General features: G+C 41.4%; 1 protein-coding gene across 4 annotated transcripts in view; it reads right to left on the bottom strand.

Moving 5' to 3' along the window:
• The window catches only part of PTPRK (protein tyrosine phosphatase receptor type K), a 348,184-nt gene that overhangs the window by 79,528 nt on the left and 252,003 nt on the right, over positions 1 to 16,653 (bottom strand). For all 4 annotated transcript variants that reach the window (XM_044291903.1, XM_044291905.1, XM_044291906.1 and 1 more), the window contains exon 13: positions 11,758 to 11,794. In XM_044291903.1, coding sequence (XP_044147838.1) covers positions 11,758 to 11,794 — 37 coding nt within the window. The remainder of the gene's footprint in view (positions 1 to 11,757; positions 11,795 to 16,653) is intronic.

A 16,653-nucleotide genomic window follows, 5' to 3' on the forward strand; every position in this document is an offset into this window, starting at 1 on the left:
ATTTTAATGAAATAAGGATCTATTAAATGTTGAAAAGAGTTCCCGACCCGGGCTCTTTCATGATTAATGATGAACGACACCAGTAACAAGAAGGGTTAGAGATCATCCAAAGGACTCTATGCAATTTACATCTCTTCTGTGCGTCATAAAAGCTTATGCATGAGGTGATATCTGATCATTGCGTAGTACAGGAAGACAAAGAATAAAAACAGAGGGAAAAAAAGGAATAATGAATAAAAGATTATGATCCCTGTGATAGCTATTTATGAACAGTTAAACAGAGGTGTCAAGAGATATCATATAGCTCCAACCTCCACTGAGAGGTCAGACTGACTTATCAACATAAACTACTTTTCACTCTAACATGTATTTTCATCAATTACTCTAAGGGCTCAAGTACACGTTTGTAAGTGTTTTGCCGATCTACAAAGCACAGATCCCAACCGAGTGCATGCCACTATTTTTTTTTACTTCTGTAGAAATGTCCTATCCTTGTCTTCAAAACGGACAATAATAGGACATGTTCTATTTTTTTTTTTTATGCGGGGCCACAGAATAGACAGCAAACTGTGTGCTGTTCGCATCTTTTCTGGCCCCACTGAAATGAAAGGGTCCACATCCGATCTGATGCGGACAGAAACTACAGTCGTGTGCATGAGGCCTACCTCCTATTCTTCCTTGGATCGTTTTTTTCCCCCCTTCAAATTTACCTTATTTGCAGTTTTCTCTTATCCCCCATGTTTGAAGCCTACTTCCTGGTTTGTCATGTGACTGGGGTAACATCATACTTTAGGGCAGTGAGATGTGCCCGATATCAGCAGATCATGTGACACTAACACACCCCTTGTTCTTACCAATGAGGCTTCCTACGTCCTACATTATAAGGCCCCTTTCACACGGGCGGGTTTTCCAAGCAGGTGCAATGCGTGAGGTGAACGCATTGCACCCGCACTGAACACTGACCCATTCATTTCAATGGGGCTGTGTACATGAGAGGTGATTTTCACTCATCATTTGTACGTTGTGTGAAAATCAAAGCAATCTCTCTCTCTCTATATATATATATATATATATATGTATATATATATATATATATATATATATATATATATATATATGTATAAATATCTCTCTCTCTCTCTCTCTCTCTATAAATATATATATATATATATATATATATATATATATATATCTCTATGTTTTTCACGCAACGCAGGCCCCATAGAAGTGAATAGGGCTCCGTGAAAATCGTAAGAATTCGCAAGCAAGTGCGGATGCAGTGCAATTTTCACGCAGGGTTGCTAGGAGACTATCGGGATGGGACCCGATCTTTATTATTTTCCCTTATAACATGGTTATAAGGGAAAATAATAGCATTCTTAATACAGAATAAGGGGTTAAAAATAATAAACAAATTTAACTCACCCCATCCACATGGTCCATCACCATGGTGATGGACCATGTGATGAGTGCAGTGATGTCAAAAGGTCCTTTAGCCAGGTCCTGAAGAAAGTAGAAAGAAGAGGAGACACGCTATGCGACCAAGTAGATGGGGTGAGTTAAATTTGTTTATTATTTGTAACCCCTCACCCCTCAATGGACATTTTACTATGCATTCTGTATTAAGAATGCTATTATTTCCCCTTATAACCATCCTATAAGGAAAAATAATAAAATCTACAGAACACCAAACCCGATTCGGGTCTGGGTACCAAACATGCCGATTTTTCCCATTCACGTGCAAAATGCATTAAAACGCTTTGCACTCGCGCAGAAAAATCACACATTTTCCCGCAACGCACCCGCATCTTGTCCAGCCCTCACACGCGACGCCCGTGTGAAAGAGGCCTAAGAGTCCAATGCAGGACGTAACCAAGAAGAAACTGAAAATAAAAATAGCTTTGGCCACAGGGAACAATAGTAGGCTAATAACTTTTGAAAAAGGCAATTTTGATAAATGGTAATATTCAGGGAATATCTGTTGGGCTGGATTTTATATTACTGACCTAACCCAAACTATTAATGGCGGGCAGTACAGGTGCTGTGTCCACAGCAAAATCATTCGGCAGCCAGGGACCCAGAGGAGGACAGAGGCGGTTTATATAATTTCTTCCTTCTCTTATCCAGGCTGCACAATGCTCAATGAGTTGGGTGCAGTGAGTAGTGGAAGTGGAATCACACGATTTCCAGATGTTCTCCAGGTACAGCAGAGCTGCTTGGTCTCAGTAAACCCAGTCCAGCTCTACAAGTGGAAAATGCCACGCAAGGGCTTTTTTTTCCTCTATAGGAAAAAATAAAAATATATAGTGTAAATGTTATCCAGGAATCTTTTGTGGGCTCTTTTGGACATGCACTGTACAATGTACCAAAAGAATAAAAATACAGCATTACAAATGTTAGGTATGATATGGTATGTTAGGTATCAAAAAAAGAAATTAAAATTACAAATATAAATAGAACTATTTTTCTCTTACAGAAAACCTAACGGTACTGTGCAAAAAAAATAATACTCACTTCATGTGTCCTCCATAACAGTACTTCCTGGTCTAGAGATTATGTTCCAACACAGGGGCATGTGACCTCTGCAGCCTCTCTCAGACTGTGGCAGGTCAACACTGACGCACAGAGCGAGCAGTATGCCAGAATCCCCTGTGTACTGTTGATGGCCTTCTTCAATACTTAAAGGGGTTATCCAACATCATACAACAGCCCCCTCCCCAAGTGACAGGCCCCTCAGAGGGAAAATACATACCCAGCGCAGCAACTGGAAGATCTGCACCGCCGCTTCTCCCTGTACATGGATGAAAACATCCGGTGTCGGGGGGCAGAGAGCAGCCAATGGTAGGCGGGGATGAGCCTCCCTACCATCGTGGGTGACACTAGGCTCGTCCCCATCTGCTATTGGCTGTGTACTATCACCTGACACTGAGCAGCTCTGCAGGAAGAGAGCACTGGATCTCCAGAGTGGTGGTGCCGTCTGGACCAGGAGAGGCAAGATCTTTTATTTATTTTTTGACTGATATTGGGATCTGATCTAAGGTCTGATTAGCATTGGGGGCTGGAGCTAAGGTCTGATTAACACCAAGTGGTCTGATCTGAGGTCTAATTAACATTGGGGTCTAATCATAAATACGTTTTTTTCTTATTTTCCTCTTCCAAAAACTAAGTGTATCATATAAAACAATTATGGTATATAATATTCAAATTTCACATAATATACTCTGCCATAGCTGCCCTAAAAGTGATATAACTGTCTGATCATTATCTACAGGAAAGGTAGGTCACAAAATAAAGCAGTAACTAAAATCTATTGCAACATACTGAATACTGATTTGAATTGCATATGACAAGGTAAACGGCGCATGGACCAAAGGACTGTGGAACAATGATCAGACAGGCATGCTTCCCGATGACAGCTTCTGCTATCCCACTGCTGACATAAGAGGCTCAGCAACAACTTTATTATATGTTTTATAGATGAGGACTAACAGCACTGCAGATTCAAATATGAGGAAGCATTAAAATGTAAAGATACTATATATACACACTCACCTAAAGAATTATTAGGAACACCTGTTCTATTTCTCATTAATGCGATTATCTAGTCAACCAATCACATGGCAGTTGCTTCAATGCATGTAGGGTTGTGGTCCTGGTCAAGACAATCTCCTGAACTCCAAACTGAATGTCAGAATGGGGAAGAAAGGTGATTTAAGCAATTTTGAGCGTGGCATGGTTGTTGGTGCCAGACGGGCTGGTCTGAGTATTTCCCAATCTGCTCAGTTACTGGGATTTTCACGCACAACCATTTCTAGGGTTTACAAAGAATGATGTGAAAAGGGAAAAACATCCAGTATGCGGCAGTCCTGTGGGCGAAAATTCCTTGTCGATGCCAGAGGTCAGAGGAGGCCGACTGATTCAAGCTGATAGAAGAGCAACGTTGACTAAAATAACCACTCGTTACACCCGAGGTATGCAGCAAAGCATTTGTGAAGCCACAACACGCATAACCTTGAGGCGGATGGGCTAAAACAGCAGAAGACCCCACCGGGTACCACTCATCTCCACTACAAATAGGAAAAAAGAGGCTACAATTTGCACGAGCCCACCAAAATTGGACTGTTGAAGACTGGAAAAATGTTGCCTGGTCTGATGAGTCTCGATTTCTGTTGAGACATTCAAATGGTAGAGTCCGAATTTGGCGTAAACAGAATGAGAACATGTATCCATCATGCCTTGTTACCACTGTGCAGGCTGGTGGTGGTGTAATGGTGTGGGGGATGTTTTCTGGGCACACTTTAGGCCTCTTCGTGCCAATTGGCCATCGTTTAAAAGCCACGGGCTACCTGAGCATTGTTTCTGACCATTCCATCCCTTCATGACCACCATGTACCCATCCTCTGATGGCTACTTCCAGCAGGATAATGCACCATGTCACAAAGCTCAAATCATTTCAAATTGGTTTCTTGAACATGACAATGAGTTCACTGTACTAAAATGGCCCCCACAGTCACCAGATCTCAACCCAATAGAGCATCTTTGGGATGTGGTGGAACGGGAGCTTCGTGCCCTGGATGTGCATCCCTCAAATCTCCATCAACTGCAAGATGCTATCCTATCAATATGGGCCAACATTTCTAAAGAATGCTATCAGCACCTTGTTGAATCAATACTACGTAGAATTAAGGCAGTTTTGAAGGCAAAAGGGGATCCAACACCGTATTAGTATGGTGTTCCTAATAATTCTTTAGGTGAGTATATATATATATATATATATATATATATATATATATACACACACATACACACACACACACACACACACATACATACAGTCCTGATCAAAAGTTTAAGACCACTTGAAAAATGACAAAAAAAAAATCATATTTTACATTGTTGGATCTTAACAAGGTTCCAAGTAGAGCTTCAACATGCAACAAGACAACATGAGGGTGAGACAAAACATTTTTTTCAGCATTCAATTAAACTGAAACAGACAGTTTTTCAGCTGATCCAAATTTTAGGACCACATGCCTTTAAAAGGCCAAATCTGTGCAAAGATGTGGATTAATTGTTATTTTCTGTCAGGTAGTCACACGTTGTGATGGCAAAGGCAAAAAAAACCTCTCCCTTTTTGAACGTGGTCGGGTTGTTGAACTGCATAAGCAGGGTCTCTCACAGCGCGCCATCGCTGCTGAGATGGAACACAGTAAGACAGTCATTTGGAATTTCTTAAATGATCCTGAGGGTTATGGAACATAAAAGTCAAGTGGAAGACCCCAAAAAATTTCACCAGCACTGGTGGATCAAATTGGCTGTCCGTCAAGACACTGTACGATCCTCGACCCAAATTAAGGCCCTTACTGGTGCTGACTGCAGCCCCATAACCATCAGACAGCATCTGAGACTGAAGGGCTTCAAAAACAAAAAACTTCTTCAAAGACCTAGTCTCCTTGAACGCCACAGAACTGCTTGTTTGGACTTTGCAAGAGAGCACCAAACATGGGACATTCAAAGGTGGCCCTCGTCTGTGTGGTAACGACTGGGTTTTTCAACAGGACAACTCTGCAGTACACAATGCCCGCAGGACAAGGGACTTCTTCCAGGAGAATAACATCACTCTTTTGGCCCATCCTGCGTGTTCCCCTGATCTAAATCCAGTTGAGAACCTTTGGGGATGGATGGCAAGGGAAGTTTACAAAAATGGACAACAGTTCCAGACAGTAGATGGCCTTCGTGCGGCCGTCTTCACCACTTGAAGAAATGTTCCCACCTCATCGAAACGCTTACATCAAGCATGCCGAAAATGAATTTTAGAAGTGATCAACAATAACGACGGAGCTACTAATTACTAAGTTCATGTTTGGAAGTTGGATTTCTGTTTTTTTTTTTTTGGGGGGGGGGGGGGGTTAGGTTTTATTTGGAGGTGTGGTCCTAAACTTTTGATCAGCTGAAAAACAGCCTGTTTCAGTTTATTTGTTGTTTTCATTAAATTGAATGCTCAAAAAATGTTTTGTCTCACTCTCATTTCTTCTTGTTGCATGTTGAAGCTCTACTTGGAACCTTATCAGGATATATGTGTGTGTATGTGTGGATATATATATACAGACGTGGACAAAATTGTTGGTACCCTTTGGTCAATGAAAGAAAAAGTCACAATGGTCACAGAAATAACTTTAATCTGACAAAAGTAATAATAAATTAAAATTCTATAAATGTTAACCAATGAAAGTCAGACATTGTTTTTCAACCATGCTTCAACAGAATTATGTAAAAAAATAAACTCATGAAACAGGCATGGACAAAAATGATGGTACCCCTAACTTAATATTTTGTTGCGCAACCTTTTGAGGCAATCACTGCAATCAAACGCTTCCTGTAACTGTCAATGAGACATCTGCACCTCTCAGCAGGTATTTTGGCCCACTCCTCATGAGCAAACTGCTCCAGTTGTGTCCGGTTTGAAGGGTGCCTTTTCCAGACTGCATGTTTCAGCTCCTTCCAAAGATGCTCAATAGGATTGAGGTCAGGGCTCATAGAAGGCCACTTTAGAATAGTCCAATTTTTTCCTCTTAGCCATTCTTGGGTGTTTTTAGCGGTGTGTTTTGGGTCATTGTCCTGTTGCAAGACCCATGACCTGCGACTGAGACCAAGCTTTCTGACACTGGCTAGTACATTTCTCTCTAGAATTCCTTGATAGTCTTGAGATTTCATTGTACCCTGCACAGATTCAAGACACCCTGTGCCAGACGCAGCAAAGCAGCCCCAGAACATAACAGAGCCTCCTCCATGTTTCACAGTAGGGACAGTGTTCTTTTCTTGATATGCTTCATTTTTTCGTCTGTGAACATACAGCTGATGTGCCTTGGCAAAAACTTCGATTTTTGTCTCATCTGTCCACAGGACATTCTCCCAGAAGCTTTGTGGCTTGTCAACATGTAGTTTGGCATATTCCAGTCTTGCTTTTTTATGATTCGTTTTCAACAATGGTGTCCTCCTTGGTCGTCTCCCATGTAGTCCACTTTGGCTCAAACAACGACGGATGGTGCGATCTGACACTGATGTTCCTTGAGCATGAAGTTCACCTTGAATCTCTTTAGAAGTCTTTCTAGGCTCTTTTGTTACCATTCGGATTATCCGTCTCTTAGATTTGTCATCAATTTTCCTCCTGCGGCCACGTCCAGGGAGGTTGGCTACAGTCCCATGGATCTTAAACTTATGAATAATATGTGCAACTGTACTCACAGGAACATCTAGTTGCTTGGAGATGGTCTTATAGCCTTTACCTTTAACATGCTTGTCTATAATTTTCTTTCTGATCTCTTGAGACAGCTCTTTCCTTTGCTTCCTCTGGTCCATGTCGAGTGTGGTACACACCATATCACCAAACAACACAGTGATTACCTGGAGCCATATATATAGGCCCAATGGCTGATTACAAGGTTGTAGACACCTGTGATGCTAATTAGTGGACACACCTTGAATTAACATGTCCCTTTGGTCACATTATGTTCTGTGTTTTCTAGGGGTACCATCATTTTTGTCCATGCCTGTTTCATGAGTTTATTTTTTTACATAATTCTGTTGAAGCATGGTTGAAAAACAATGTCTGACTTTCATTGGTTAACATTTATAGAATTTTAATTTATTATTACTTTTGTCAGATTAAAGTTATTTCTGTGACCATTGTGACTTTTTCTTTCATTGACCAAAGGGTACCAACAATTTTGTCCACGTCTGTATATATATATATATATATATATATATATAGTGTAAGAGTAATAGGAAAACATTAATAGGGAAACAAAGGGTGAACAATATAGAAAAGTATTAATAATGAATATGAGCAAAAACCCTCCACTGCAGCCACATCATGTTACATTATCACAGGAAGGGGGTGCTCTCAATTAATACTCTACAAAAATAAGTGAGGAGGAAATTTAAGATGATGGGAGGGGATCTAGTTTTATGCTATTTCTGACTCTTGTTTCTATAAGAAATTGAACTGAACAGAAAACTCAGTTGAGCTGGATGCAGTGATGACATACTGCCAGTAGGTGTCACCACTTTCTGACCAGCAGGGACCCAAATGCTGGGATACCCAACAAAAGAGCTGCAGTACCCCCTTCTAATTTTTCTTGACACAGCACCACTCCTGATCTACTAATGTACCCCCATTCACTAGACTTGCAATGTCAGAGACCTGCCTGGTGGGAAAGCTGTTATGCAGGGGAAAAAAAAAAGTGCAAAGTAATTTTTGTTCTAGTTGCAGAGAGAGCAGAGGTTCTAGGAGTTATGGCAATGCCCCCCAGATTTGTGTGTGGCAGATCTTCAGGATTGCGCCATTGTTACCAGCACAGTGGATGAAATTTCAAGAAATCTCATCCATACTGCGAACAAAAACCACTGCATAAATTGACCTGCGGTGTACATTTGAAGCATTTCAATTTATGATGTAGACCTTCCCTGCAGATTTCACTCTTTGCAATGGAGAGAAGGAAGTCTGCAACATATTCCGTGGCAAAAAGCACACGTAATACATGCGGTTTGGCACGGTTTTTGCTACTGCGCTGTGGGAAAAACTGTTGCATATTAAAGTTCGGCGAGTGAAAACCTGACTAATTTATTTCAGTTTGATCCAGTTTTTTTCTGGGATTACATTCAGTTTGTCAGTCTTTTCTGTCCAGGTGGCAACAGTTGTCAACAGTTTTTCACGTCAGTGAACACCCAGCGTCTGCTAGCAACCATTAGTGAACACCCAACGTCCCTATTCTTCTATTTATTTACAGTAACCTACTGATTGAATGGGCCAATCCTGCATGAAAAACAGATGAAAATACAACATGCTGAGATTTTTGCTCCTAGAAACAATCATCCGTGAAAAAAGAAAATCATGTATGAATTATACCATTTTTTTTAAAAGTATTTACAGCACTTTTGCAGCTAAAAGTTTGCAACTTGTGCTACTGAAACGGAGAGAGACGGGATGGGGAGAGGCTAGGAGTAGCCCACCAGACTTTTGACAGAAACTGGAATAAAAAGTCAAGTTTAATTCCGGGTGCTGTCAGTCACAGCGCCTAGAAGTGAAAATGCTATATAGTTCTATATGTTGACCCTCAGTATAAGGTTATCGCATCATGTCATTGTATTGAAAAGTAGTCAGCTTTGCTAAAGGTATGCCACACATTGCCTTGATATATGCCAACAGGCTTAAAGTGTAATCCACCCACTCCATTAACTACTGATTTTTGTATAAAATTCAAGGATGGAGATCTGATAACTATTTGAATCTGAGCTCCCTGTGGATTTTCAAGCATTTAATGTTGTAGTGCACATATATGAAAAAATAAAATTGACATACAGCTCAGGAGCCAGACTTATTTTGAGAGGAGAGGGTGGGTGGGTCACAAATGTCCCCCAAAGAGTTAAAACAAGCATCATTTATTTAGACTACCTGTTCAATCAAGTGGAAAATTTACATTCCAAGAGCTGAAATGAAAAGCGGTTCTCTGAATGTGAAGCCCTAAACCACAGGTAGATAAAAGACACTGGTGCTCTCCGTTCTAATTAAACGCTTGCAAATGCTCCCAAGAAAAGCACTAGACTTTTGAAGAATGTTCTTCAGCACCAATTTAGACTAGACAAGGTTTGAAAAATGCATAAAGAAGTACCGTAGGGGAAGACAAACTAGTGTAAGGTTGTTAGTTTCTATCTTTAGGTTTGAGGTTGGAAGAAACCTATACCTGGACACAAAGAAAATGGTTGCAGACATTATCTAATGACACAGAGCATGATACTTTCCTACTTTCAAAAAAGGTATTTCCCTCCTCAAGAAACAGAAGTTCTCAAGATGTCTGCTGCAAAGATGGGAATGATTTTCCCAAACGAATGATAGTTGAAACTGTGGCAGATATTGTCCATGTGTATTACCACACATTGGTTTCCCCATCCAACAGCTGACTGTTTGAGATATGTCCACCCACATAGGTAGACTGCCTTCCATGTCAATATTTCCTAATACAGCATAGGACAGGGTGGTCCTGACAGTAAATGTCATTCATTGCCGCATGATTATCAATTATGCTCATGTCTGTTGAACCACCCACTTCCTCTAATGCCAATGCTCATATCATTCCTCTCATTATCATTAGTAGGGAGTTAATGGTGGTATCTCATCATGTTTATTCTCTCACCACCTAATGGCTAATCCGGCCCATAAAGAAATATAAATTTAGTCCATACAAAACATATGACAATTGCAATAAAAGAAAACATCCTCTGCCTAGATAATACTGTTACATACCTGCTATGGTGTCCTGAGGCATACCCTCTCAGGACTTCTACCTAATATGTCCAGTCTCAGAGGTCCCACACTCACTAGCTCAATCACACTCCTATAATGCTCCAGAAAGCTACTTTGCAGGCCAGAGACTTTTTCTCACTAGCATTTAACATATTCGTTCTGAGAAGGAAACAAAAGAACACCAGGGGGCACCATAACAGCGATATATCAATAAAAAAAATATATATATAATAATATATATATATATATATATATTTTTTTTTTAAAGGGGTTGTCAGACTCTGATATTGATTACCTATCCTCAGGACTCCCGGCACACCATTGATCAGCTCTTTCTAGCCCAGTGATGTCACTATCATTGGTCATATGATCTAGGTACAACTCAGTCTCATGAAAGTGAAAGGGGTTGAGCTGCAATACCAAACACAGCCAGTATTATATGGATGGCACTGTGCTTGGTAAGCAGCAAGGACTGTGGTACTCACTGGAGTGACGTGGTCTCTTCAAACAGTTGATTGGTGGGGGTCTCAGGTGTTGAACCCCTGATCTGATATTGATGACCTATTACGATATTTCAGTGTAATATTTCCTGACATTTGTTCTAATCTCTCTACCAACTATAAATTGTGCCCCCTTGTTCACCCCCATTGTACGAGCAGCCAGTTGTTGGGAAGGAAAGCCGATAATAATATTTTATTATTTTTCTTTTATCTTGAACACAAAACACAGGTCTCGTAGAGGAAAGCTGATGTAGAAAGAGAGGAAGGAACACTGACACAAACATCCCTTGGTCAGGGCTACACAGGCCTTCGCTGGTCCATGCTGCTGCGCTTGCCAACAGCTGCCTGTAACAGCCCTCATGCAAACTTCTAAAATAAAGAAGGTCTGTTCTGCTGGTGCAGAGGTAAAAAACGATTCGAGTTTTACAACAGAGCGGAGTTTCAATAGCAACCAACAGAAACGTGGAAGCAGTAAGGTATACTAATGGGATAAGTAATGCTAAATAATTCAGGTTTGGCACAAAAACAGAAAAGCACATATGTAAACCTATTCCGATTTTTATGGAACTTTAAACAGTGAAATTTTGTTAAAAACAAAATTCTGCTTTAAGTTCCAGAATAGATAGATAAAAAAAAAAAAAACGACACTATAGACCCAGCAAAGTATTTTGCTTGCCATAATGCAGGGGCTTATAAAAAGGCATGATGCTATCTGTAAGTAATGTCGCCAACGTTTTACTGACTCTCCAGCTGTTCCCAGGAACAGGACCCTGCAGAGCAAACATTTCAGAGATAAATTTATCATTCCTACTAAAACCTGACTCTCTCCCAAAAACAAGAATGGCGAGTCTAAAACATGCACGAGACCGTCAAAGTAAGGACATATAAGCTGCTAACAAATAGAACCCAACTGTTTACTGACTACATAAAAAAAGCAGGCAAAATGGCCCTTACCTTTGGTCGCAATTCGCACACACTGAGTCTTTGTTTCCTATTGGAAAACAAAAATAAGCATCAGTGAGTTTGTGTTATTCAATATACATAAAAGCGGACAAATGGACTTTAAGCTGTATTCCCACTACAGACATTTAGTGTGTACTGATTAGATACAGTATGCAATAATTGTATTCATCAGTGGTGCAGTCCTAAAGAAATGGGGTGATTAAGACCCCCATATCCCACAGTAGAGAGGCAACGGCATATAAACATTGCACAACCTTAAAGTCATTGGCTGATATACTCACAAGAACTTTATAAATCAGGCAAACAGTAAAGGCGGTGACACTTTAATAGCTTTTCCACCTGACTAGAGATGAGTGAATCGATTTGATGATCGAAAAGAGTTCTTCAGCTGCGAGGGGCAGTCCCTGCTGCTGAAGAAGCTCCCCCTGACGCCTGATTGACAGTGCTGGACATCTTACCAGGCCCTGACAATCTCACGCCTCCTTGTCTGCTCCAAGTAAGGGCACATGAGACTCTGATGCCACTGCCAGAGCAGCGAAAGTGCATGTGCCACTCCACGTGGAGATTCCTGCAAGTCAGCTTAAAATGTAGGGGGAGATAACAGAAAACTATAAAGTAGTTATGTGCTAACAGACCGCTATCAGAAATGTATGCTTCTTTCGTTTTCTGCATGCAACTTGATCCTGGCTTACAAAAAACAGATATAAAAAAAAAACTGATCAAATAAGAAAATGTGAATGAGGCCCAAGGGAGAGCTGTCATATTGCTTTATTGCAAAAGACAAAACGACTAAAGGTGCATTCACACGACCGTATAAATGGATATGGATCCGCATCCGTTCTGCAAATTTGCTGAACGGGTGCGGACCCACTCATCTCAATAGAGCCGCAAAAGATGCAGACCGCACACCGTGTGCTGTCCGTATCTATTGTTCCATCCCGTGGCCCCGCAAAAAAAAAAGAGCATGTCCTATTCTTGTCCGCAACCTCGGACAAGCTTAGCCATTCTCTACATAGCGCTGGCCATGTGCGGTCCACAAATTGCGGCACGCACACAGTCAGTATCCGTGTTTTGCGGATGAATGCACCCCAATAATAATTTGCACCCTAATAATAATTCGTTTGAAAGGCATCAATACAGTTATCTTAACTTATGGTGGTTGATACTAAATCATTACATTTGAAGCAATAAAGCACGTAGGATACCAGTTTAATGGCATATATTAGATTAGACATCATGCAGATCATGAACAAATGAACAATTTTTTGTCTCTTATAAACTGGAAAGTTGTGCTTTGACATGAAAAAAAATAATCCTGATCCAGCGAGAACTATTTAAATAGCAGCATGCACACAGTCGCATAATCATTTACATTTGCAGTCTGACCTCTATTACTAAGAGTCTGACAGTGTACCAAAGTAATAATTTCACAGATCTCAAGACCCTAAACAGGAAGCAGAGGGAAAAAAAAACATTAAAAACCTCAATTTCCATTTGGTTCTAAACATCCAGGTACAGACCCTAGCCATCAATCTCGCTGCACATCCCTGCAATTTCAACTAATCCCCAGACACCTGGCACGGGGACTGTATAACAAGGATGCGGCGATCTCCAGGAGAACCCTACTTATCTAGAGGAAGATTCTCAAATTGGATTTTAAAGCATCTTGTGTTATTGCACGTCGTGCTGTGCTTTTCTCTTATTCACTTTAAACAAGGAAATCATTCACAGAAAGCAGCTTCCGCTTCAGTCTTGCAGCTTTTTATCCATTTAGCCCACAGCTTGCCCTAGTACTGCCCCACTCCGAATTCTCACAAAAAAAAAGGCTCACAGTATAGTAACCGAAACTGCGCACTACAGGGAATATACACTTCAGTTCCACAGATCTCAAGACAAACCAAACAAAGCATGTCCATTATATGACTGCACTTCACTAATAAGACTGGAAAAACACATGGATACTGGATGTTCCCAAACACGGCCAAGTGAATGTCCAGTCCTGCGCTTGAAATTACTATTAGCACTGACCGTTACCTACTAGGTATCTTCCTTAAAGGGAACCTGTCACCGGGATTTTGTGTATAGAGCTGAGGACATGGGTTGCTAGATGGCCGCTAGCACATCCGCAATACCCAGTCCCCATAGCTCTGTGTGCTTTGGGGACACAGTGGGATTTGGTACTGGCTGGTATACAGCAGCTTTCACAACATAAATGCAGCACAGCCGTGACGTATGCCAGCACGCTTAGGGTACTTTCACACTTGCGGCAGAGGATTCCGGCAGGCAGTTCCGTTGCCAGCAATCCAGACGCAAACGGAGGCATTTGTGAGACTGATCCGGATCCGTCTCACAAATGCATTGCAATACCGTATCCGCCTTTCTGGTTGTCATCCGGAAAAACGGTTCAGTTATTTTTTTCTTCTCATTTTTAAAGGCCTGCGCATGCCACAAAACTGGATCCATTTTGCCAGAACACTAGGGGCAGGATCCGGCATTAATGCATTTCAATGGAAATTAATGCCAGATCCCAGGCAAGTGTTCAGGATTTTTGGCCGGAGAGAAAACTCCAGCATGCTGCAGTGTTGTTTCCATCCCAAAAACGTAAGAGGGACTGAACTGATGCATCCTGAATGGATTGCTCTCCATTCAGAATGCATTAGGATAAAACTGGTCAGTTTTTTCCCGGTATTGAGCCCAGAGGACGGAACTCAATGCCGGAAAACTTTAACGCAAGTGTGAAAGTACACTTATGCACATTTGTTATGATAACCTACAAGAACTGAAGTTTAAGTTTTTCCCTAACATATTATTTAAAGAAGCACTCCTATAAAAAATGTTATTCTCGGACCTGTTAGAAAGGTACATGATGTAAATTGTAGTGAAGGTAATTATCTTATTTGTAAATTATAACCTCCTTTCTGATCTTCAACTGTAGTATGTGACCAACACTCTGATCTCCAAATAACATAGCATATTACGTGTGGACAGGAAGCCATTTTTTTTTTGTCTGCTCTGAGATCTGATTAACATGGGGGTCTGATCTGAGGTCTAAATGGGGGTCATATTTACATTTGGGGTCCGATATGAGGTCTTGTTCACATTGGGGGTCTGATCTGAGGTCTGACTTGGGGTCTTATTAACATTGGGGGTGTGAGCTGAGATCTGATTAACATTGGAGGTTTGACAGGAGCTCTAAGCTGAGGTCTGATTGGAGTACAAATATATATTCTTTCTTAAAGGGGAAAAATGTAATTTGCCAGAACACATCTTGGCAATGCGAAGCAGAAAATAGTTTACTATACAAAATGTTTTCCTATTTTTCTTTTATTATAGGATCTTCAAACTTCAAAGGGGTATTTCATTAAAGTAACTTAATTTTTGAAAAACTGCATTAAAGGGATTCTGTCATCAAGATTTTCGATATGGAGCTGTTCATATCATCCTCTCAGCCTCCATTATCTAACTAAAAATATACTAGTTTTACCCTTACCTGTCCTTTCATTTTGGATAAAAATTTGTTGTATTAATATGCTAATTACCTTACTAGCGTGCCCAAGGGGCTGTCCCTCCAGCCGTTTGGTCCCAGCCGCGCCCCTCATCTCGTAGCCCAGCACCACCCCACTGCTAATTATGCACTCCTCTCATCGCCGATGGTGTGCCGTAATCTCGCGCATGCGCCATAAATCCACTGGTCAGTGCCCGCGCGGTGTCCTGGCATCACCCTCAGCGAATGAAGCGCACATGCACCAGCTGTCTGCGCACTTCACCCGCGGGCGCTGACCAGTGGATTTAGGGCGCATGAGCGTGATTACGGTGCACCATCGGCGATTAGAGGAGTACATAATTAGCAATGGGGCGGCGCTGGGCTAAGAGATAAGGGGTGCGGCTGGGCTAAGAGATAAGGGGTGCGGCTGGGCACAAACGGCCGGACGGACAGCCCCTTGGACATGTTAGTAAGGTAATTAGCATATTAATATAACCGATTTTAATCCAAAATGAAAGGACAGGTGGGGGTAAAACTAGTATATTTTTAATTAGATAATGGAGACTGAGAGGATGATATGAACAGCTCCATATCGAAAATCTTGATGACAGAATCCCTTTAAGGGCTGTTTCACACGAGCGGATGCCATGCGCGACAGCCGACATCCGCTCCGTGAATGACAGCCAAGACCCGATGCGAACGGCAGAAGCACGGAGCAGTAACATGACTGATAATGCTCCGTGCCTCTCTGTGATCGCTTTACTACGAAATCACAGTGACAACTTTATCTCACTGATTTTGTAGTAAAAAGATCACAGAGAGGCACGGAGCATTATCAATCATGTTACTGCTCCGTGCTTCTGCAGTCCGCATCGGGTCTTGGCTGTCATTCACGGAGCGGATGTCACGCACGGCATCTGCTCGTGTGAAACAGCCCTAAGGCTGCAACCTGTGACCCAACAACCCACACCTATAACTAGAGCTTCAATTTACCTTGCAATCCATTTGACTAGCTCCTGTGTGAGCCTGCAGCACACAGAGTATCATGGATCTTCCCTCACAAGGACTACAATCCCCACAATCCCTAGCTTTCCTGCTGTGAGTGTTAATGATTGGCTGCCTGATACACAGTCCGGTCACGCCCCCTCTACTCACCAATCACCAGCACACTAACACTCTCTTTGTTTCACAAGACATTTAGCTAGAGAATTGTTAGAACACACTGAGCATGCTCGACCTAACAAAGGTTCAAAACTACAGGTCGATGTCATGGTAATTTATGAGGGACAACAGTGAGTAGCAGAGGAGGAAAACTACTTTTACTACTGAACGGTAAATGTGAAATTTACATTATATTAGGCAATTATTGATGATAAATTAGTCTAAAAATAAGTTATATTTAT

Source organism: Bufo gargarizans, chromosome 4 (assembly GCF_014858855.1).
Source record: "Bufo gargarizans isolate SCDJY-AF-19 chromosome 4, ASM1485885v1, whole genome shotgun sequence".
Taxonomy (NCBI): domain Eukaryota; kingdom Metazoa; phylum Chordata; class Amphibia; order Anura; family Bufonidae; genus Bufo; species Bufo gargarizans.